The sequence below is a fragment of the Tiliqua scincoides genome, chromosome 6 (genome assembly GCF_035046505.1).
Source record: "Tiliqua scincoides isolate rTilSci1 chromosome 6, rTilSci1.hap2, whole genome shotgun sequence".
NCBI lineage: Eukaryota > Metazoa > Chordata > Lepidosauria > Squamata > Scincidae > Tiliqua > Tiliqua scincoides.
In genome coordinates this window covers 6,439,571-6,462,253 of record NC_089826.1, presented here as the reverse complement: position 1 = coordinate 6,462,253, position 22,683 = coordinate 6,439,571, and the positions used below count along the sequence as shown (strand labels likewise).

General features: G+C 46.9%; 1 protein-coding gene and 1 pseudogene across 1 annotated transcript in view; one reads left to right on the top strand and one right to left on the bottom strand.

Annotated features, from left to right (window-relative positions):
* ADAMTS3 (ADAM metallopeptidase with thrombospondin type 1 motif 3) overlaps positions 1 to 15,482 on the bottom strand; it is a 138,493-nt gene extending 123,011 nt beyond the window's left edge. Inside the window, exons 1-2 of the mRNA XM_066632265.1 lie at positions 15,006 to 15,482; positions 7,492 to 7,519 (exon numbers count right to left, since the gene is read on the bottom strand). Of these exons, the coding sequence (XP_066488362.1) occupies positions 7,492 to 7,519; positions 15,006 to 15,482 (505 nt within the window). The remainder of the gene's footprint in view (positions 1 to 7,491; positions 7,520 to 15,005) is intronic.
* Positions 15,483 to 16,962: 1,480 nt separating this feature from the next.
* LOC136656645 (5S ribosomal RNA) lies at positions 16,963 to 17,082 on the top strand (annotated as a pseudogene).
* The last annotated feature ends 5,601 nt before the right edge of the window (positions 17,083 to 22,683 follow it).

Genomic DNA, 22,683 nt, shown 5'->3' with positions numbered 1-22,683 from the left:
CCCTCTATGTGTAAAGTTGGTGCTTCTCTACTGAGCTACACCCCATCCCCAACTGGGGCAGTTCACCAGTACTGCCATGACATGGTTAGATGCCCCTAAATATATTCGTATACTGGACTTAGGAAGCAAGAACACACCATACAGATGGTCCCATTTAAAATGGTGCTAGATTTCATCTCCAGCACTATGCCAGAAGCCATGTGGTCATTTTTCAGAAGCCTTGTAGTAATTTTTCCCGATTTCAGCATGGGGTTGGGGGGAGGCAAGGAAGCAATTGTGCTGATCAAAAGAGATAAATCAGCTGAATTGAGATACACTCACAGAATTGTCTGCAGTCAGCAGAGGCCTTTCCAAGGTCTATAAATGCAGAGGGGGAAGATATTTTTTTTAAGGCTTCAATTAACATTAAATGTGACAGGCTTAAACACTGCAGACTTCCAAACTCCTCAATTAACTGTCTTCATCCTTTTTTCCAGAGTCTATGGTCTTTAGAAATGCAATTCCATCTGCTGGCAGTGGAAAAGAATCTTCTTCTCTTCATCCTCTCCCCCCCCACCATCCATTTTCATGAACATCCTGCTTAGCTAATTGGAAGCACTGTTAATAATGATTTTTTAAAAGGGGGGGAAGATACGGATGAAATGCTGACACACAGGTCTTAAAACTTGGAAGCCAGTTCCATCGATTCCAACACAACGTCCAAGTCAGTGCCGAAGACTGCAACATAAGGAATTTTAAAAATTGCTCTCGTTTTGTTTTTCCATCTCCAAATTTCTGCTACGCTTGCAAAACGGTTATATTGTTAAAGAAGCATTGAAGAAAGCACATCGTATCCTTGCAGGAAATGATCCAAAACATATAATTAGGTTAAAAGGAGGCAGGCATTTGTAAGAAAAAGTGTGTTTAGCAGGATTCCCAGAGGGGACAAAAAGAAGTTTAAACAAAATCAAGGCATCAGGGCTGCTGGTGGACCACACAAGTTGATCTTCTCTACCTTATTAGAGCTAATTGAGATGTATGGTTAGTTTCCTTGTCTGCACTTTGAAAGTGCATTTCAAAGTATTGCACTCAAGGTGAAATAGTAAGAAAGGCAGGCAAATGAGACACAATCGGGAAACCTGGAGACCTGAAGCCAGCTGCAATTCTGTGCTTGCTTATTTGGGAGGAAAATCACACTGAATGCAACAGCATTTACTTTGGAGAAAATATGTTTGAACCCGGCTTGCATAGATATAAATATTTGGTTTGCTCAGTCGAAATGCAAAGTATAGTAATACTATTCAAGGGAGCCACCTTAAATAAAGTTGCTTTCCAAAGGCTTACTTTAGTCAAGTTTTTCTGTATTTCCCACTGGATAGAAGATGAGTGGCCAACCTGCAGTACTGTTACATAAGAACAAAAGAAGAGCCCTGCTGGATCAGGCCAAAGGTGCATCAGCTTCCTGTATCTCACAGTGCCCCAACAGATGCCTCAGAGAGTACACAAGGTAGCAAGAGACCTGCATCCTGGTGCCCTCCCTTGCATCTGACCTTCTGAGGTTGCCTACTTCTAAAATCAGAAAGTTGCACACACCCATCACGGCTTGTAAGCTATGGTGGACTTTTCCTCCAGAAGCTGTTCAATCCCCTTTTATAGGCATCTAGGCCAGATGCCATCATAAGAACATAAGAACAGCCCCACTGGATCAGGCCCACTGGATCAGTGCCCCAGGGAGCACACCAGATAACAAGAGACCTCATCCTGGTGCCCTCCCTTGCATCTGGCCTTCTGACATAGCCCACTTCTAAAATCAGGAGGTTGTACATGCACATCATGGCTTGTAAACCAAAATGAATTTTTCCTCCAGAAACTTGTCCAATCCCCTTTTAAAGGCGTCCAGGCCAGACGCCATCACCACATCCTGTGGCAAGGAGTTCCACAGACCAACCACACGCTGAGTAAAGAAATATTTTCTCTTGTCTGTTCTAACTCTCCCAACACTCAATTTTAGTGGATGTCCCCTGGTTCTGGTGTTATGTGAGAGTGTAAAGAGCATCTCCCTATCCACTCTGTCCATCCCCTGCATAATTTTATATGTCTCTATCATGTCCCCCCTCAGGCGTCTCTTTTGTAGGCTGACGTTCTGTGGCAAGGAGTTCCACAAACTAACTACAGACTAACTACTAACTAACACAGACTAACTACTAACTTTGCTGGGTAAAGAAATATTTCCTTTTGTCTGTTCTAACTCTCCCGACACTCAATTTTACTAGGTGTTCCCTGGTTCTGGTGTTATGTGAGAGGGAAAAGAGCATCTCTCTATCCACTCTATCCATCCCCTGAATAATTTTGTACATCTCAGTCATGTTCCCCTCCCCCTGGTACCTTTTTTCCAGACTGAAGAGCCCCAAACACTGTAGCCTTTCCTCATAAGGGAGATGTCCCAGCCCGGTAATCATTTTGGTTGGTCTTCTCTATACCTGTCCTATTTCCACTATATCCTTTTTGAGATGTGGCGACTCAAACTGGACACAGTACTCCATGTGTGGCCTTACCATCGATTTGTACAATGGCAATGTTGCTACAACTGGCATAAGCCAAAGGTTTTGGAAGCATACCTAGACAGCAGCATGTAGCAGAGTCAGCTCAACAAACCCGCCTGCCTTCCCAGTACTACACTGTTACTTGTTTCCTGGCTCAACAGCTTAGAGGCAAAATGACCCAAGGGATGGAAAGGCTGCTTGTGTACTGTACTGCGTACCAGACGGGTACAGTTACATGCCTTGAACTTCTCTTGTGTGCTGCTTGCCAAAAAGGTTAGCGTCCTCCAGTCTACAAGCGTGTACTAGATTTAAAGCTGGCCTTTTCGGCTTTCTATTGTGCACTGACAATGGTTGCAAATGATTTCCATTCCAGACTCAAGTCTGTTTTTTAGTGTCACTTCCAAAAATGCCTGAAATACCCCAATTGAGAGCAAGCCTTTCCCTCTTTAATCAGACAGTAACCTCGGGCAGGGATCCACAAGCAACTTAAGCCACCTCACAGGCACTTAGAGCGCAATCCTAACCAACTTTCCAGCACTGACATAGCTGGGCCAGTGGGGCATATGCTGCATCCTGCACTTGGGGGGCAGTCACGGAGGCCTTCTTAAGGTTAGGCAATCTTTGTCCCCTTACCTTGGAGTTGCATTGCCCTTATGTCAGCGCTGGAAAGTGGGTTAGGATTGCCCCCTTAAGTCTGGCACCTAACCCCAAAGAGTAAATCCTGCCAAGTTCAGTTGAGCTTCTTTAGGAATTACACCTAAAATATTTAAAGTGGTGAGAGGAGGATATATGTGTTCCTCCAAAGTCATGGCTATACAAGCAGTGTCTTCTTAGCTTGCCTTTGAAGAGTACTGAGAAGCCAATAATTATACCGCATTAAAGACCAGAATTTTATCTCTTTGACACCACTGGGTCTTTGAAAGAATAGAGAGAACTGAGACTGCAACCCTCTGCTAATAGTGTAAACGCACCTGGGGAGTAAGTAACATTGCTTCTAATGACATGTATACAGGAGTGTGCTATTAGCCAAGATGCAAGGGAGTGACAACAAGATACAGATATCATATTGTCTTGAGTGTTCCCTGAAGCATCTGATGGGCCACTGTGCGATAAAGGGACCAGTCCTATCCAACTTTCCAGTGTTGATGCAGCCACAAGCTAAGGAACAAATGCTCCCTTACCTTGTGGAGTCCTCCATGACTGCCTCTCCCCTGCAGGATGCAGTGCATGCCTTGATCACTGTGATCACTGTGACAGGATCCCAAAGGATCACTCAAGTTGATTGAGGTCATTCAGTTGATTCAGAACTACAGAAGGGCTCCTTCATTGGCCCAGTCAGTGGCGAAGCTAGAGGAGGTCTCCCCCTCTAAGCCATTCCGAGCAAGGGGGAGCAAAATGGAGACATGCACGCTGTGGTGAGGCTCCCTGCAAAACTCACTGCTTTGCACCCCCTCTAGCTATGCCACCGGCCCTAGTACTTCTGGTTTATACCAATGGGGAGACGCATGATCTTAAACAGCCTCTCCTGAAGGCAGCCAGCCAGTGACACTCTGCTAAGTTTGAAAGCCAAATTCTTGTCAGAAACTCATCAGAGTTATCAGTGGTCTACCACCTCCTGGCTCACATGGTGTGTGGAATTCTAGAGCAGAGATTCCAAGAGACCTGAGCCAAGAAGTCTTTGCAGCATGAACTAGCCACACATCAGCAATATTTTTTTTCCTAACCGGCAACAGCTAAAAGTATTTCTATTGTTAGGAAGATGTCATCTGATGATGCATGAGAATGACTCTGTGCTTTAAAATACACATGAGCAGGAGAGATGCAATTTCACAATTCACAGCCTGCATTCTGTAACCAGGGAAGGCCAAATTATCTCATTTTGCAGAGTGCTTTGTTCTCCAGAAGCTAGTCTAAAGACAGGCGCATATGTTGTTGGCAACCTTCAGTCTCAAAAGACTCTGGTATCGCGCTCTGAAAGGTGGTTCTGGAACAGCCTCTAGTGCAGCTGAAAAGGCCAATTCGGGAGTGACAATCCCTTCCACACCGGGAGCAAGTGCAGTCTGTCCCTGGTCTGTCTCCCTGGCTATGGGCCTTCCTTCTTTGCCTCTTAGCCTCAGACTGTTGGCCAAGTGTCTCTTCAAACTGGGAAAGGCCATGCTGCACAGCCTGCCTCCAAGCGGGCAGCTCAGAGGCCAGGGTTTCCCACCTGCTGAGGTCCACTCCTAAGGCCTTCAGATCCATCCTGTAGATGTCCTTGTATCGCAGCTGTGGTCAAGGCACATATGCCTTAATACATATAGGTTTATTTTGGACTGGAAACCCCTTTGGGGCACAGATCTATCATCTTTGTTTGTAGGTTCAAATCAAGGTGCCAATTTTAACCACTATAAAGCCCTACATAGGAACCTGCCATGACTTCCATTATGTTACTGAGACCCACTTTTGAGTTTCCTTGCCATTGGAATGGCAGTGGGCATCCATGATGGGCAGGATCTTTTCAGCTTTGGCACTGACACTACTGAAAAACATCCCCAAAGAGATACACCTGGCTCCGCACTGTTTGCTTCCACAAAGTCAGTTAAGATAGTGCTCTTCTCCACATGCTGCCTTTGAAAAGTTGCACAGGAAATGTGTTTTCATTTTCATCAGTGGATATAAGTGCTGTTAGGTTGCTTTTTCAAATGTTTTGTTAGCCCCCTTGCCTTGACTATATTCTCCTTTCTAAAGAAAAGTGAATAAACTGAGGCCACAATCCCTTGCACACTTATCTGGGAGGAAGGGTCCCATCCTGAACCCTTAGTGCTGGACCTCTGCTGGCACTGAGTGTCACAAACGTGCCATAAGGCATCCCCGTGACATTCAGCACCAGGTCAGCACTGGTGCCAGGTCAGTGCCAGTCCGGGCAAAGTTTGTCAAACCATCCCATTCTTCCTTTCTTTAGGTGGCAGTGAATGCAGGTGCCACTGAGCCAAAGAGGCAGGATTATAGAGTCACCCAACAATGTCACCAATCGCTCCAATGTAAACGAGAACGCTCCACTCCAAGTGGGATGCCCTAAGATAAAGTCAGTCAGTGCACAAACAATTCCATTTTATTCAATACTGATTCGGAGTCTGCCTACAACCTGAATACATTTTCCTTTCTCATCCAAGATAAAACAATGAGAAAACTTGATAAAACACCAAGATTAACTTGGCCCTGGGGGAGGGGGGAACCTGCTTTTGGGACTGGATCTGATCACCTGTAACTGTCTGACATAGTCAGGTGATGGGTCTGCCACAATATTACCTTGGCAAGGCAGCTGTTCTTAGCCCTGCTGCCCAAAGTCCTTTAAATACTGAGGACTGAACTATTCCCTCTCCTCTCAGCACTAGCCTTCTCCTGACACAGCACAGCACCTCAGCACCACCCATTCTCTTGCCAGCTCTGAACAAGGAGGTTTCCTTCAGCTATCATGGCCAACACTTGACCTCCATGAATATCTTTATTCTCTTTTTCAAGCCACGTGGTCTATAAGCTCTCAACCCGTCACCCCTTTTCTATATCCATGCTTAAGAAAACAGCACTCTGGTTATGGGAAGTGACCTGAGAATATATGGAGCTGGTCCATTAAGCAGAGGGAGGTCAAAAGGTGGAAGAAGAGATGGTCAAGTTCCAAGGAAACTTTTTTAAGTAGTTGGGAGGTAAGCTTTGCTTGCAAGAGGACTCATGGAACTGGTTTAAACCAACATATTAAAGGGTCAAAGACCCTGAAGATTTATCTTCCAAGGACTAGCTGACTTGGCAATCCATCTTTTTAGTAAGGTGATAAGGTTTACAGTTGGCAAGCACTGAGTAAATGCAAATTAAGGACTTTGCAGTAACTTTTCCCTGCTGTGCAGAAAAAAAATGATACCTCTTTCGCACACATGGGAAAATTAAGAAACGGTTGTAGGAGATTTGTTACAGTCCCACAGGCATTTCCACTAGTCTGTCTGCCCACACACACCTGTGTATTACTCATTTGTGGTACATCAATGACTTAAAAGAGCCAACTCTTAGCCAGTGCCCCAGCTGGTTGCAAAGAGCAGGATTCACTCCAAGAGACTAAGAAGGGATGCTGTCATGCATTAGTGATGTGCAAATCCGGTTAAGGAGATGGGTGAAAATTGGACAAAGACCTCTAGTGATTTCAGAACCTGAATTAAGGGAGTTATTTATTTTTAGTTAACAGAGACGTACACAGGTTCCAATCAGAGACAAGGGGAAACATTGGGTTCCTATTACAGGAACGAGCCCTAGAGAATTCTGGGAGCACATGCTCTCCTCCTTTCTTACTTCCGCTTGCAGGATTGGGAATTCTGGTTTCCTGAAACCACAGCTCTGCACTTATCAGAACTGTGGTATCATTCTAGCTTCCAAACCTGGATATAAAACAGTTTGAAACTGGCTTCACACATAGTCATGGTTTGGAGAGACTGAAATCCATCTACGTCAGGGGCCACCACCACATCCCAGGAAGATGAATTCCACACATTTATTATGTGTTGTGTGAAGAAGAGCTTGTTTTCACCTCTCTTGAGTCTACTGCCAACCAATTGCTTTGGGTGACACAAGAGTTCTGCTCTTGAAGGACAGGGAGAAATAATTCTATCAATTTTTCGCTAGACCATGCATCATTTTATAAGCCTCCATCATAACACCTCCTAGTTGCCTTTTTCCCCAAACTTTAAGTCCCCAAAAGGCTGTAGCTCAGATTCAACCCCAGATATTGCCAATGAAAATGATCAGTTGAGAAGAGAATCCTCTCCCTGAGAGTATTGTCACAGCAGACAATACTGTGTGAAGTTCACCAGATCCATGCTGTCGAGGGCCAGCTGTGCTCATCCTGTTGAAGATTATAATGGCAGCAGCTTACCTGACTACTCACGATTCACTTAACACCCATTTTCCTGGCAAGAACAAATAAGGTACAACCTAATGATCTTACCTTTGTGAATACTGTCTTCTTTAACTGCCTGGAAAGAGAAAATAATAATTATTATGAATATTTATAGACTTGCTTTTCAACAAAAAGTAGTTCACCAAAAGTGGTTTACAAAGCAAAATAAATCGATAAATTGCTCCCTGTCCCCAAAGGGCTCGCAGTAGGGAAAAAGAGATGGAGGAGAGACCAGCAATGAGAGCCACTGCAAAAGATGTCACACGCTAGGATGAAAAAGGGACATCTCCCCCTGCTAAATATAAGAGGACCCCACTTTAAAAGGCTCCTCTTTGCCTGGTTAACAGGGTCACACGTTGCACACATGTCAATTCCCTTCTGAACTATTGTTAAATGTATCTAATGTATGTTTCCAGAAAAAAAAATTGCAAAACTGTTTGATCCAAGAACTTTAGAACAGGTTGGTGTGATCCATCATTCCAAGTCCAACAGTGGCCAATCGAACACTCCTGAGACACAAGGTATGAAGGTGATGGTCTATTGATCATTCCTAGCAACTAGTATTCGAAGGTTGACTGCCTCTATACATGGAGGTTCCATTTGAACTATCATGTCTGTGATAAGCTGACAGTTCTGTGAAGGACACACTACTAGACCGTTCTCCCCAGCTTGCCCTCCACTGCTCCCTCCTCCCCCACCTTCTGCATCCAGGAGTGGCACTGCCCTTAAGTGAATCAACAGCTGTTCCCTGATGCACTAATAAGACTCCATAAATAATGAGTTTCACAAAAACAGCTTGAACTAATAAACCCAGATTTCTGAATGGGCCATTCTATAATGTTGCACCGCTGTGCCAAAAAAATAGTGTCTGGTGGCTGCAGAAATACCTTTAAAAAGCTAATGAAACCTTCAATTCCTGAGAGATGGAGGGCGTAAGGCACAAGCAAACATGCAGGCCCACAGCTCTCCGGGGACACAATGCCAGGGAAATGGAAGTAAAAAGAAACCTCTTTTTTTTCCCCCTGCCCTGAGGTCCCAGAGAAAGATGGCACAATTAGATTAACCTCTGAGCAAAAAGGTTATGCAGGTTTTATAGGTCAAAAAAAATCTTGTGACTTAAAAAAAAGAACACCTGCCAAATCTGTTTGATCACAAAAGAAATTTGCAAGCACCACAAGCAATAATGGCACTGTCAGATCGCCTTCAATTGTAAGAAAATGATTGCCTCTCACACCTATTTCCATGCCTTGCAATCAACCCATAGTGCAGGAAATAGATAATGATTTATTCTAGATCTATTCAAGATGGTATCTGTTCCTACCACAGTTTTGCTGTATTTTTTCTGCCGCCCCCCCAGACTCTTTATAAACAAAAACATTACAAAATGGGCCAACGCACATTTTCAGCACAGTGCGTAATTCGAGTCCCTATACGGTATCCTACTGTAACTAGGTTTAAGTGCACAGGACTGAACCTATGACACATTCTTAACCTGTTTATCCCTACCTTTATTTCTCTGCCTGTCCTGCCTTCTTGGACCAGCGATTTTCATCAAGTGTGCCACTGGTGTGCCACAAAAGCTCTGCAAACTGGTGTGCCACAGGGGTTTGGAGCACAGCAGTAAATCCCTGAAAAATTTTCTGGGTTCTGCGGCTCTGTTTCTAGGGCAACTTCTGCAGTAAAGAATTGTCCGTCCTTCCTTCTGCCAGCACAGCGCACAACCATTCATTACCACAGACAGTTGACCTAGAAACAGAGCTGCAGAATCTAGACCAAGTCCCCTGGAAGCTGGAAATGACATCACAAGAGGCAAGGACCATTGAGAAGACTGTGGAGGTCAGTGTGCCATGAAAAGAAAAACACTGAAAACCGCTGATCTAGGCGGCATGCACTTGAAGCAAGAACTTGTCTTCTCATTCTCTGAGAAGCATCATAGATGGAGCAACAATGATTTTAAACAATTGATAGACTAGAAAGGTTCTTTGATAGATTAGAAGAGTGTTTCTCAAACTGTGAGTCACGTAGCAATTTCAGGTGGGTCCCCACTCATTTCAGTATTTTATTTTTTAATATATTAGACTTGTTGCTACCATGGCATATGACTGCATTGAGAAAATGTTACAGACCTGTACTTTGAACAGGCTACTCTGTAAATGCTTTTAACAGTGATAGTTAAATGGGACTTATCCTGGGTAAGTCTGGGTAGGATTGCAGCCTAGGATTGTTAAAAATTTTCCTGCTTGATGACATCACTTTCTGATGGGTCCTGACAGATTCTCATTCTAAAAAGTGAGTCCCAGTGCTAAAAGTTTGAGGAACAATGGACTAGAAAGGTTAGATCAAGAGGGCATCCATTTTTTTTTTTCAAAAACATATTCTTCTTTATAAAACTGTCACATAATGGCATGTATTATCTTAAAAGCAATATTTCCTTTTCTTTCACTCAAATGGAAGTGCCACTTCTAAGCAGGGTGACCAGATGTCATCATCACCATAAAAAGAGGACAAGGCATCCCAAAATGTAGGACAACCAAGAAAAATGTAGGATGTGTCAAAATAAAAGCTAAAAACACTCATATACTGATTTTGTGTGGTGAGACACTATATTATGTATAAGTAAATTTAAAAAACTATATTACATATAATTTATTAATTACAAGAAGGTTATGCACTGTCTGTAGGGGCTGCTCACAAGGAAAAGGAGGACATTTAAGTTCTTTTCCAGGACACAAGGCTAAAAAAAGAGGACATGTCCTGGAAAATGAGGGTGTGAAATCAACTTGCCTCTAAGACCAGGAATGTCTCTTTACAATCTATCTGTACTGTCTAAAAGGAAACGTACTTATGGCTTCAGAACTGTTGTGTCTACTTATATGCAAATATGATTCAGCAACACAACACAGCAACAGCAAATATGCTTCACATGGGATGAAGCAACGAGATGAAGCAACAAACAGAATCCAAAGTAAGAACTGAACCAAGGAACGCCCCACCATCACCATTCAATCTTTTCAAAAAGAACATAAGAACAGCCCCACTGGATCAGGCCATAGGCCCATCCAGTCCAGCTTCCTGTATCTCACAGCGGCCCAGTAAATGCCCAGGGAGCATAAGAACAGCCCCACTGGATCAGGCCATAGGCCCATCTAGTCCAGCTTCCTGCATCTCACAGTGGCCCAGCAAATGCGCCAGGGAGCACACCAGATAACAAGAGACCTGCAAGGCTTCCTGGGAATTGTAGTTAAGAACATAAGAACAGCCCCACTGGATCAGGCCATAGGCCCATCTAGTTCAGCTTCCTGCATCTCACAGCGGCCCAGCAAATGCGCCAGGGAGCACACCAGATACCTCAAAGGAAGCTTCTCCATCCTAAGACATAAGTGTGCATAATGGGAGCTCTTCACTCAATGTACAATCAGTGAGCTTCCACACTGAAATAAAGAGATCACGAGAAGAGGATGGAGATTGTGAAAAGTGGAAGGAAGAGCTTTTGTTCTTGAATGAAATCCCCCCCCCCAAAAAAAAAACCACATTCCACGAAAGAGGGGTGTCGCCCGGGGTCGGCTCCAACAGCGCAGGCACCCTCAGGAGGTAGTAGAGTAGGGTATAAGTACTGCCAGGATTCAGCCCCCAGGCAGGAAGTAGGACCTGAGAGCTCTCAACACCTGTGGCTGATGACAGGTGGAGACCTCTGGACTGGCTGCTGGGTTCATAAGTAGTCCAGCAAGCAGAGGGAGAGGTTTCTCATGGGGTCTGGGCTCCTGGGAAATGGCCTGAGTGAGCCTTGGTGAACCCCTGGCCTGGCCCTTACCTGAGCCTGTCCTTGGAGGGGCTGGACTAGAGTCACCTATCAGTCAAGGAAGGGGCCTCCACCCCTATAGGGGATCAGGCCCTACAGTCACTAGCCCCTGGGGGGCAGAATAGCCCAACTACTTGGACCAGAAGCAGAGCATCCTGGGACCAGCTTGGGGGGCAAGAGGCAGTCCTGAATAAGGGTGCAGGCCACTCCAGAAGAACCTAGCTGTGGAGCTCTAGGGGCAGGGCACCAGCCCACCTTCCTCCAGCCAATCTCCAAGTGGACCAAGAGCCTGAGTGGTATCTGCCGCTTGAGGGGCAGCATTGCCGCAGCTCTGGCTGACCCACACCTTTTCAGCCTTCTGACACCCCCCCCCCCATCTTGGACTGATGCTTACTTTGGCTGGCAGAGCAGGAGAAATTATGGACTTCTGATCTGGGAGCAAAGCCTACCCGAGGGGCTCAGGGCCCAGCGACGTAACTGGGTCCCAATTAATGTGAAATACTTGACCACAATAAATCGCCTTTGCCAGCACCAACAGCGCTTCCTGTGGTTCTTCTCAAGATGGGTAAGTCTTCTGCTGGTTGCGCCTTCCTGTGGCTGCCCTTGCCATGGGGGGGGCAGGCAAGGGGCAGTTACGGAAGTACAAGGGGGAAAGGAAAATCGGACTGCAAGTTTTCAATCATGCTTCCCAATCAGAGGGAAGAGGAATGCTGGGAAAATACTCCAAAATGCTTTATGAAAGAGTCAAGCAGCTGGTCCATCCTGCGCCATCCCAGTTTCAAACAAGAGTGCTTCTGACTCACCTAGTGTCAAGTCCGTCCATAGGTGACCTTAGGGCGATGTTTCTCAAACTGTGGGTCAGGACCCACTAGGTGGGTCACAAGCCAATTTCAGGCGGATCACCCTTCGTTTCAATATTTTATTTTTAATATCAGACTTAATGCTACCAAGGTATGCGCCTGCATTTAGGAAAACGTCACAGATCTGTACTTTTAATTGGCCTCTATGAAGATGCTTTTAACAATGATAATAAATGGGACTTAACTCCTGGGTAAGTGTGGGTAGGATTGTAGCCTAGGATTGCTAAAAATTTTCCTGCTTGATGATGTCACTTGCGGTCATGACATCACTTCTGGTGGGTCCTGACAGATTCTCATTCTAAAAAATGAGTCCCAGTGCTAAAAGAGTGAGAACCATTGCCTTAGGGACAAACATCCATTCTCATTTCCAGAGAAGCCTGATGTTTTCCCTGGAGCATTTGCCTCAAATTCAGATTCCTTTGTAACCTGGGGAGAGGGCTGCTTTCAAATTTACACCTCTATGTGATGGTGTGAAATCCACCTTTTAAAACAACTGGTGTGCCCTGGCCAGCTGCAAGAAGCTCACCTATTAGAGAAGATGGGCTGCATTGCTACAATCAAAGGCATGCTCCACTAGTAAATTCTTGTACAAACCCTGCTACAAGCCGACAAAAGGCGTCTGCAGTTCCCATAAGAACATAAAAACGTAACAGCCCTACTGGATCAGGCCATAGGCCCATCTAGTCCAGCTTCCTGTCTCTCACAGTGACCCACCAAATGCCCCAGGGAGCACACCAGATAACAAGAGACCTGCATCCTACTGCCCTCCCTTGCATCTGGCATTCTGACATAGCCCACTTCTGAAAACAGGAGGTTGCACGTACACATCATGGCTTGTAACCCATGATGGACTTTTCCTCCAGAAACTTGTCCAGTCACCTTTGAAAGGCATCCAGGCCTGATGCCATCACCACATCCTGTGGCAAGGAGTTCCAGAGACTAACTACATGCTAGGTAACAAAATATTTTCTTTTGCCTATCCTAACTCTCCCAACACCAATTTTAGTGGGAGTTCCCAGGTTCTGGTGTTGAGTGAGAGGGAAAAGAACACCTCTCTATCCAGTCTATCCATCCTGTGCATAATTCCCCTCTGTACGAGGCCTTGAAGTTCTAACTAGAAGTAACAGTGTTTCTCAAACTGTGAGTCAGGACCCACTGGGTGGGTTGTGAGCCAATTTCAGGTGGGTCTTGTAACACTTTGCTCAGCTGCCATTGAAAATACAGAGCTTCTGGGCTCTGAGGGGGTGGGTGGGAAGGCAGGGTGCTTTGCCTTGAAGAGGTAGGATGATGACACTAGAAAGGGGGGAGAGCTGAGGGGAGAAAGATCCAAGTTTGTGCTCTAGTTTGACGTCCGAGCTAGACTGTTTGAGTTCTGAGCCATGCAAAATAGCAGCACAAGCACACTGGGTAATGGGACCTTTGGCTGATCATCCCTTAAGTTCGAAGCCTAAATGGATGATGTCACTTGCAGCCATGACATCACTTCCAGATTAATGACATCACTTCCAGTGGGTCCTGATAGACTGTTATTCTAAGAAGTGGGTCCTGGTGCAAAAACATTGGAGAACCAATAATGCAATAAAGATTCTTGACATCCTATGGCAGGGGGAAGGGGGTTCCAATTCACTATTTAAATGCTCTTGAAGATATAACAAGAGCATCCCCCTTAACCTGCAACCAAATGAAGTCAGCAAGCTGTTCATTCAGTGCCCACCAACCGCAGTCCTTGTGCGAGAGACTCGCAGCAAAAAAACCTTGCTGAGCAGATTCCCTTAATCCTGCCATTCAATCTTCCCTCTCCGGCAAGCCAGCCCATTACCAGAAAGAAAAGCCATGTTAGCAAAAGGGAAAGTTGGACAGGAATAAAGTTCTTCTATTACTCTGCAAATTAAAACCTTAAGGCAGTGCTGGGCTGCCTCTGCCGAGTAATTTCCATGCAGGAGCCAAGCAGATCATCATCATCACACAGGCAAATCCAGGGAGGGGGGGGGATAGTGATTTTTTTTGTACAGCACCAAGGAGGAAGGATTTGGGGGGGGGGCACGCTGTCTTCTCCCCATCACCTCCCTTGTTCCAAGAAAGCAAGGGTTTCTTAAGCAATTGATTCCAGATCTGAAGGAAGGAAGGTGGCAACCTAGGCTGGAGGAGGAAGCGGGTGCGTGTGGAGCTCTGGGCTCTCGCCGGCTGCCAGTGGTGTATCTAGAGGGGGGCAAAGCACGAAGTTTTGCAGGGAGCTTCAAAAGGGACCCTACCTTCAGAGTCATTGGGGGGGAGCAAAACAGAGGAGACATTTGCACTCTGCAGTGACACTCTCTGCAAAACTTAGTGCTTTGCCCCCCTCTAGCTATGCCACTGGCACCCAGGAGGATGTTTCATTGGGGGGGCTGTCTTTTCCCCGTCACCCCCCCCATTCCAAGAAAGTCACAATTTCTTAAGCAAGCCAGGAAGGAAGGAAGGTGGTCAGTCAGGCTGGAGGAGAAAGGGAGGCATGTGTGGAGCTCTGGGCTCTCACTGGCTGTCAGTGGCGTAGCTAGAGGGGGGCAAAGCACTAAGTGTTGCAGGGAGCCTCATTGCAACGTGCAAGGGGCCCCTATGCAGCTATTCCAGACGGGGGGGGGGGGTTTGCAAAGTACTAAGTCTTGCAAGGAGCCTCCCCATAGCTTGCAAGGGGCGCCTTACCCTTCAGAGCCATTCCAAGCTGGGGGAGCAAAACGGAGGCGTGTGTGGCCAGTGGCGTAGCTAGAGGGGGGGCAAAGCACTAAGTCTGGGAGGGAGCCATTCCCGGGGGGAGGTTGCAAAGCCCTTGGAGGGCGCCTCCCTCGCACGCCGCGGGGAGGCTCCCTTCAGGACCTGGCGCCGCGGCCCCCCGCCAGCTACGCCCCCGCCTGCCGCGGGCCACTTACCTGCGCGTCCGCCGGGCTGCCGGGCTGCAGGAGCGCGGCTGCTGCGAGGAGGCAGAGGGGCGGCAGCAGCATCCCGGGGGCGTCTGGGGCCAGGACCCTGCGAGGCACCGGTGAGCCCAGCTGCAAGGGACCGGCTCCCCGCGCTCTCTGGCGGGCGGGCGGGCGCGCTGCGGATCGGGGGCGGAGAAAGCGCGGGCGGGCGGGAGGAGGAGGCGGGGGCGGGCGAGGGGGCGACTCCTCCCGGAGGTCGGCGGCGGGCAGCCCTCCTGCGAGCCCCGCACCTGCCCGGCTCCTTAAGAAGCCTGCCGCCGCCGGTGTCCGCCTCCCCGCCACGCTCCACCTCTCCGGGCAGCACGACGTCAGGCAGCCCCCTTCGGCCGCTCCGGCGCCCCTGCAGCGCCCCCCCCCCGCGTCGCTCCTTGGGGGGCGCGATCGAGCCGCCTCCAGGCCGCACAGCAGCAAGGGCGCTCTTGACATGCTCAGAGTGCTTGAGGGGCTCAGCTACAGGAAAGGCGGTCTTCACCTGCTCGGGGCGCTTTCCTTGATTGGAACAGCCGAAAGGCACTCTTGACATGCTCAGGGTGCTTTATTTTATTGGAACAGCTACAGCAAAGGCACCCTTGTCATGCTCAGGGTGCACTCTTTTGACATGCTCAGGAGACTTTCTTGGAACAACTACTGGAAAGGCACCCTTGTCATGCTCAGGGTGCATTCTTTTGACATGCTCAGGAGGCTTTCCTTTAGGGAAGAGCTACAGGAAAGGCAGTCTTGACCCGCTCAGGGTGCTTTCCTTGATTGGAACAACCGAAAAGCACTCTTGACGTGCTCAGGGTGCTTTCCTTGATTGGAACAGCTACAAGAAAGGCACTCTTGACATGCTCAGGGTGCTTTATTTTATTGGAACAGCTATAGGAAAGGCACCCTTATCATGCTCAGGGTGCATTCTTTTGACAGGCTTAGGAGGCTTTTCTTTCTTGGAACAACTACTGGAAAGGCACTCTTGACATGCTCAGGGTGCTTTCCTTGAAACAGCTATGGGAAAGGCACTTTTGACATCCTCAAAGTACTTTCCTTTAGTGAAACATCAACAGGAAAGGCACTCTTGGCATGCTCAGAGTGCTTTCCTTGATTGGAACAGCTGCAGGAGGGACAGAAAAACACATTGCCAGGGGACCAGTTCTTAGGGTAGAACGTGAATGTGAAATGCACTGATTTCTTTTTTGGAAATGTAGAATGAGACAACACTGGCCCTCTGGACCCATGGGAGTGGGGTTAAAGGGAATAATTTGTACCTGGGCCCAGGGTCATAAAAGGGGGAAAGTACCCAAAGGAGGGGGCCCAGAATTCCTGGGATCTTACATTTTCCAGTCTCACCTGGACTAGCTGCCTGCTGGGGCTGAGGAATGCATCCCTGACACTCCTCACCACAGTGTCGAATCTTGGAGGAAACTGATCCTGCTCCAGTAGCTCTTTGGCTTGTGGATCCACTGAAGGAGTGCAGAGGAGCTCAGGGACACTGCTGCAGGGCTACAGCTGCTGCAGAAGTACACTTTGGTACACACAGGACACTTTCCATTCTAGTGTGAGACTAAATCTGATGATGCTAATTCTCTGCTATGTTTTTCTATATTTAAAAGACTTTAGAGAGACTGTACTGTATCTAGCTGCCGGCACCCTGAAATTGCCCCTTTTCCTGTGTTGCCACCAGCTAAACACTGTGGATCTCCTAAATGCACCATTGTCAAGGGATGTCTTTATTTTGAGATTACAGGTGTGAGGAGATCGTCTGCATCAAGACCTCAGTGTTTAACCCTTTGCCTGTCTGATGTTTTCAGCCCCAAATTCCCCCCCCCCCCGGTAGCTGCTTGAAATTCCTGAAGTTGCTTGCAGCCGTGGCCTTTCGGGAGCACATTCAAATAGACAGACTGGACTGTGGTGCAGAATGTGGCTGCAAGTGGGTTACACAGGTGGTAACCCTGCACATGCCTGATCTCATCTGATCTCGGAAGCTAAGCAGGGTCAGGCCTGGTTAGTACTTGGATGGGAGACCGCCTGGGAATACCGGGTGCTGTAGGCTTATACCATAGTTTTTCGAGACTGAAGGTTGCCAACCAAGGTCCTGATACAGTCCATGGGAAGCTGAAATGTGGCACACAGAGTCGGCCACCAGCACACCCCTTGATCGCCGGAGAAGTCCGCTGGATCTGTACATCTGTTTTGGTCCTGTGAAACTCAGGACCAAGTCTGGCTTCTACAGCAGCAGGCTGTCCTGGGCAGAGTGAGCGACTTGATAGTAACTCAGTGGCTTCACGAAGGTTTGCATCACCCATGGGGGAGGCCGGTGCGTCACCACGATGATGGACCTCTTCCCATGCAGTGGGCGGGGCAACATCCCAGGCAGTGGGCATGGTGATTCACCATCACCCCACCCCTGTTGGGTTTTTGACTATAACTTTTGATAGAATGGAGATATTTCAATGTGGTTTGTTTCCTTGCCTTCTGCACGAAATTACGCTTTGATTGAAATATAACATGATGGTATTATTCCAAAATACCAAAATTTTGAAGATTTTGGTCAGTAGTTGTCTCAAACCCCCCCCCCACCCCGTGTGTGTGTCACCCGGTGCGAGCTGCACCCCTAGTGACACCACTGTTGTCACTGACAATCACAAAACACAAGACATGGGGATTGTTTCATGGGGTGCAAATGGAGGTACATTTGGAAACCTTTGAAAACAACAAGGCACAATCAAACTCCCAGAAATATTTCTGGCTGACACTTCTGGCCTGAACCAGGTCACCTGTGACTGGGTCAATTTCTCCATGAAACGTAATCCCTGCAGCTCCATGAGGACTTTGATAGTGCTGCACTTATTGTTATTCAAACAGCACACAACTTATTGGTGACACCGACAATCTGATTCTGTATATAGCAGGGGCCAAACTGCACATTGGTGCCGATAGCTCTCTCCTGGGACAGATAGCAGCTTAGGTGGGTATGGGGGTGGCATTTCATCAGCACCATGGAGCAGGAGAAAAATGGTCAACTCCACCCACATCACTGTCCTAATTTGGAGGCCCCGCCCCCACAAAGCTGATTTACAAGACATTAAAAATACTAGAAGACAAATTATGTGTTTACCGTTGTATGTAGTTTGGCTCTTAGGCCTGCCTAAGGCTGAAGCCCTAAGGATGCTTCAGTGAGAGTCAACTCCATTGAACAGAGTGGGACTGGCTTCCAAATGGACAAGTAAAGGATTGCACTTCTAACGGTTGCGCAGAGTAAGGTAGGAGTTCTGAACCAGTGCCGGATTGAGTAGTGGGGCTCGTAGCATATGCTACAGCCCCATGTTTTCAAGGAGCCTGCACTAAATGCTTTCAAGCTCTGGTGAAAGCATGTTCCCCACAGCAGAAGAGTTTGAGGTTCCAGTGGGAAAGCTTGTGCTGGCTTGCGGGTGCCCACGGAAGACCAGCAAGCCCCTGGAGCAGGTAAGCTCTGTGTGAGCCAGTGGAGGGGCAGAGGGAGGGTTGAACGCTAACCACGTGTTCTGCAGAATCATTACCCCAAATCTACACATCTAGGATTGCACTTTTGCAGCTCGGTCCTATCCTAAGCACGTTTATTCTGGAGTATATGTCACAGGTACTAAATATGCTTAATTTTGCAGCTTTTTAAATATTGCTTGTGTGAGTGGCCTAAGGGTAGATTCACATGGGGCTGCACAATACCCGTGGGTCTTGTGGTACAGTCTTGTTCCTCCGTGTTCGTTTTTGTTATATAGTTTGTTGCTGGTGTTGAGTAGCCTTTTCAGATTAGGGGGCTGTCTGTAAACAAGAACAGGCCTATTACTAAGGCCTTGTGAGAGAGAAGTGTCATTGATGGAGTGGTTTTAGCAGGGAACTGTAGGTGACAACCAATAGTTTTCTGCTTGAAATGAGATCCGCCTTGTCTCATTTCATCTTTCAGATTCAGGCTGCAATTTGATACAAACACAAAAAAAAGTCCCACTGAACTACCTTAATTCCAGAGCCCAGGTCAACCAGGTGAGTAGACTTTGGCTCCCATCTTTGGCCTTTGTGGCCAAGATTTGCTGGGCAGATAGACGTGCTCCTGCTCGAACTTGGAGCCCAGAGCTACCTTCTGGGTAGACCTGGGCTCCCATTCCAACTCTGCCCTCTGGAGCCACCTTTTCCAGGCAGGTAGACCTGGGCTCCCAGCTGTGCTCCCCATCCTGGTGGGTGCCCTTCCCTACTGGCACAACAGTTGGGGAGGGCCACACACCCATCGCTTCCCCTCCGAATCCGCCCCTGCTCTGAACTCCCTGAGGTTGCTTCTGACATGCAAAGGACTGCACTGTCTCATTTGCTTTTTGAGATTTTTTTTTTTTAAATATGTACCCATGTGTATCTATGCCTGCCTACTAAAGATTCAACTTCCGTGGACTGCAGGCTACTGATAAAGTAGCCTGGTTGGCAACCTTCAGTCTCAAAAGACTATGGTAGAAGCCTGCAGCACCCAGTATTCCCAGGCGGTCTCCCATCCAAGTACTAACCAGGCCTGACCCTGCTTAGCTTCCAAGATCAGACAAGAACAGGCATCTACAGGGTAACTGGATTGCCTTAGTCCACAGAATCCTGTGATGAAATAAATGTATTAGTTTTCATGGTGCCACAAGATTCGTGTTTTTGATGACACAAAATAAAACACTTAGTGTTCATGCAGATTTATTTATTGTATTTTATCACTTCCAAAGAGCTCAGGATGGAGCGCATGCCCTCTTTTGTCCACGCAACAAGCCAATGGCCAAGTTAGATGGGCAAAGTCAATGGAGAAGAAGCTGGGGTAAGCGATGTTTAACCCTTTTTCCACCGCACATTTCCCTGCTCCAAATTACTATCCCCGTGGATTTCCTTCACAATTAGATTTCAAATATACATTTGCAAACACCTGTTTTGTACTCTGGGAAGGCAGGGAGTAGCTGAGGAATCACACTGGGGTAGAAAAGCTAAAAGTAGGGGGAAAGTTAAGTATACACACTGCTTCTCTGCCTCCTTGAAGTGCTTCTCTTCTGCAACCACAACAAAGACCTGGGCAGTGGCATTGCTAGGGGGTTTGAGGTTGCAGGCAGCACCAGGTGATTCACACCTGGGGGTGAGATCACTACTCACCAAAATTTTTTAAATCTGTGTATTTTTGCGTAATACCCTCATGTTATATATCGATTGATGCGTAATTTCATGTCGAGTGCAATGAGACAAACCATGTTGAAATATCCCTAGTCTATCAAAATTTATAACCAAAAAACCAGAGGGGGTGGGCAATGTTGCATCACCATGACTACTGCCATGGCCCTGCCCAGTGCATAGGAGGAAGTCCATCATAGGGGAGATGCACTGACCTCATGCCTTGAGAAATGCGAACCCTAGTGATGCTTTACTTTTGCAGTGAAAGGTTACCAGGCAGTATTCTTCCGGAGGATATATCCTTAATGAAACCATCTCACTTAAAAAAAAAAAAAAAAATTCTTTCCAGTGCATTAAAAATAGCAGAGAATTGCTTTAAAAGTTGCAAGGATTCCAATAAACCACGGCTGTGAGAAATTCAGTAGTCTTATTATTCTACACTCAGAATATAAAAATTTATGGATGATTTAATAGCAAGACACGTGAAACTGCACTTTCAGCCTATAGTGGTATGTGGTGAGAAAGATATGTGGGTTTTTTTTAAGCTGTAAATTATTTCAATAAATCTGTGCAAAAAAATCAATTTAAATGTACTTAAGTGCAAGTGCCATTAAAAGGAGTCTACCGTAAACTAAAATACTTGAACGTTCTTCCCACGTTGACTCCATCATCATTTGCCTTCCTTTATTCTTCCTCTTGAATCAATGATGAGATTGGGAACCCCTTGGGGCAGGGACTTCTCATTTTATTGCTTGTAAAGTGCCACAGGCATTGATAACACAACAATAAGAATCTGATTTGAAGGCAGGTACTTTCTAGATGCTGTTGTGGTTGAGAATGAACAGTGGGGGGGGGGGAAATAATGTTTAAATAACATTGTTCAAAGCTTTATGAGCTAGCCAGACTGATGGATCCATTTTGAATGTATGATTATGTGTTCCTTGCTTCTGAGTAGGTGCCCAAACGCAGTGCAAACCTATGCAGGTTTACTGGAAGTAAGTCCCACTGATTTCAATGGGCTGCTTGAATTCAAAGCTGGCCTCACAGGGAGCAGCCAAAAAGAATGGGGTATGGCTTGCAGGGACTCTTGCCCTAGAAACAGAGCTGTGGAACCTGGAAGAGTCTCCCAGAAGTAGCCAAGACATAAGAACATAAGAACAGCCCCACTGGATCAGGCCATAGGCCCATCTAGTCCAGCTTCCTGTATCTCACAGCGGCCCACCAAATGCCCCAGGGAGCACACCTGATAACAAGAGACCTCATCCTGGTGCCCTCCCTTGCATCTGGCCTTCTGACATAGCCCATTTCTAAAATTAGGAGGTTGCGCATACACATCAATGGCTTGTACCCTGTAATGGATTTTTCCTCCAGAAACTTGTCCAATCCCTTTTTAAAGGCGTCCAGGCCAGATGCCGTCACCACATCCTGTGGCAAGGAGTTCCACAGACCAACCACACGCTGTGTAAAGAAATATTTTCTCTTGTCTGTTCTAACTCTCCCAACACTCAATTTTAGTGGATGTCCCCTGGTTCTGGTGTTATGTGAGAGTGTAAAGAGCATCTCCCTATCCACTCTGTCCATCCCCTGCATAATTTTGAATGTCTCAATCATGTCCCCCTTCAGGCATCTCTTTTCTAGGCTGAAGAGGCCCAAAGACCATAGAGAACACCCTAGAGGTTAGTGTGCCCCGAAAAGAAAATGTTGAAAATGGCTGCCTTCGAGTTTTCAAAGCACTGCACATATATTGGGTTGATATAACTTCCTATCTTGCTTCTCCTTCTCTCTTTTTATAAAATGGATTTCGATTTTAATCCTGGTTCTGGCAAACCCCTCTCTCCATCATGCTAAAATTGGGTGACTCCAGTGAGGCACACAGAAGCTTCCTTTGGTCCATCTATCTCTGTACTGCAGGGTCTGCATCACCACGACTGATCTCCTCCCATACACTGGGCAGGGCAACGCCCCCCGGTGGTGGGTGTGATGATGCACCATTGCCCCATCCCCACTGGTTTTCTGGCTATAACTTTTGATAGAATAGAAATATTTCAACATGGTTTGTTTCATTGCATTCTGCATGAAATCGCACATTGAATGATATGTAACATGATGGTATTATTCAAAAATACCAAGATTTCAAAATTTTTTGGCCAGTAGTGATGTCACCCCCCAGTGCGACCCACATCCCCCCCACCTCCCCTAGTGATGCCATTGCTGTATTGTCTATACCAGAGGTGGGGAACTTGCTGCCTTAAGGCCACATGCAGCCCTTTGGGGTACCAGTTGCAACCTGTTTTGTATTTGTCTGCAAATACTAAATCTGCCTTTTATTTCATGACAGTGACAAACTCAGGGTATTTTTTGGGTAACATTTTTTTTTTCCAGTCAGTGGCAACTTGCTAACTGGCAATCTGGAACCAATTCAATTCTTCTGTTAATGCTAGTTCTCTCTCCCATGGTTTTTGGCATTAACTACTGGGTTAGTCAGCAGTGACTA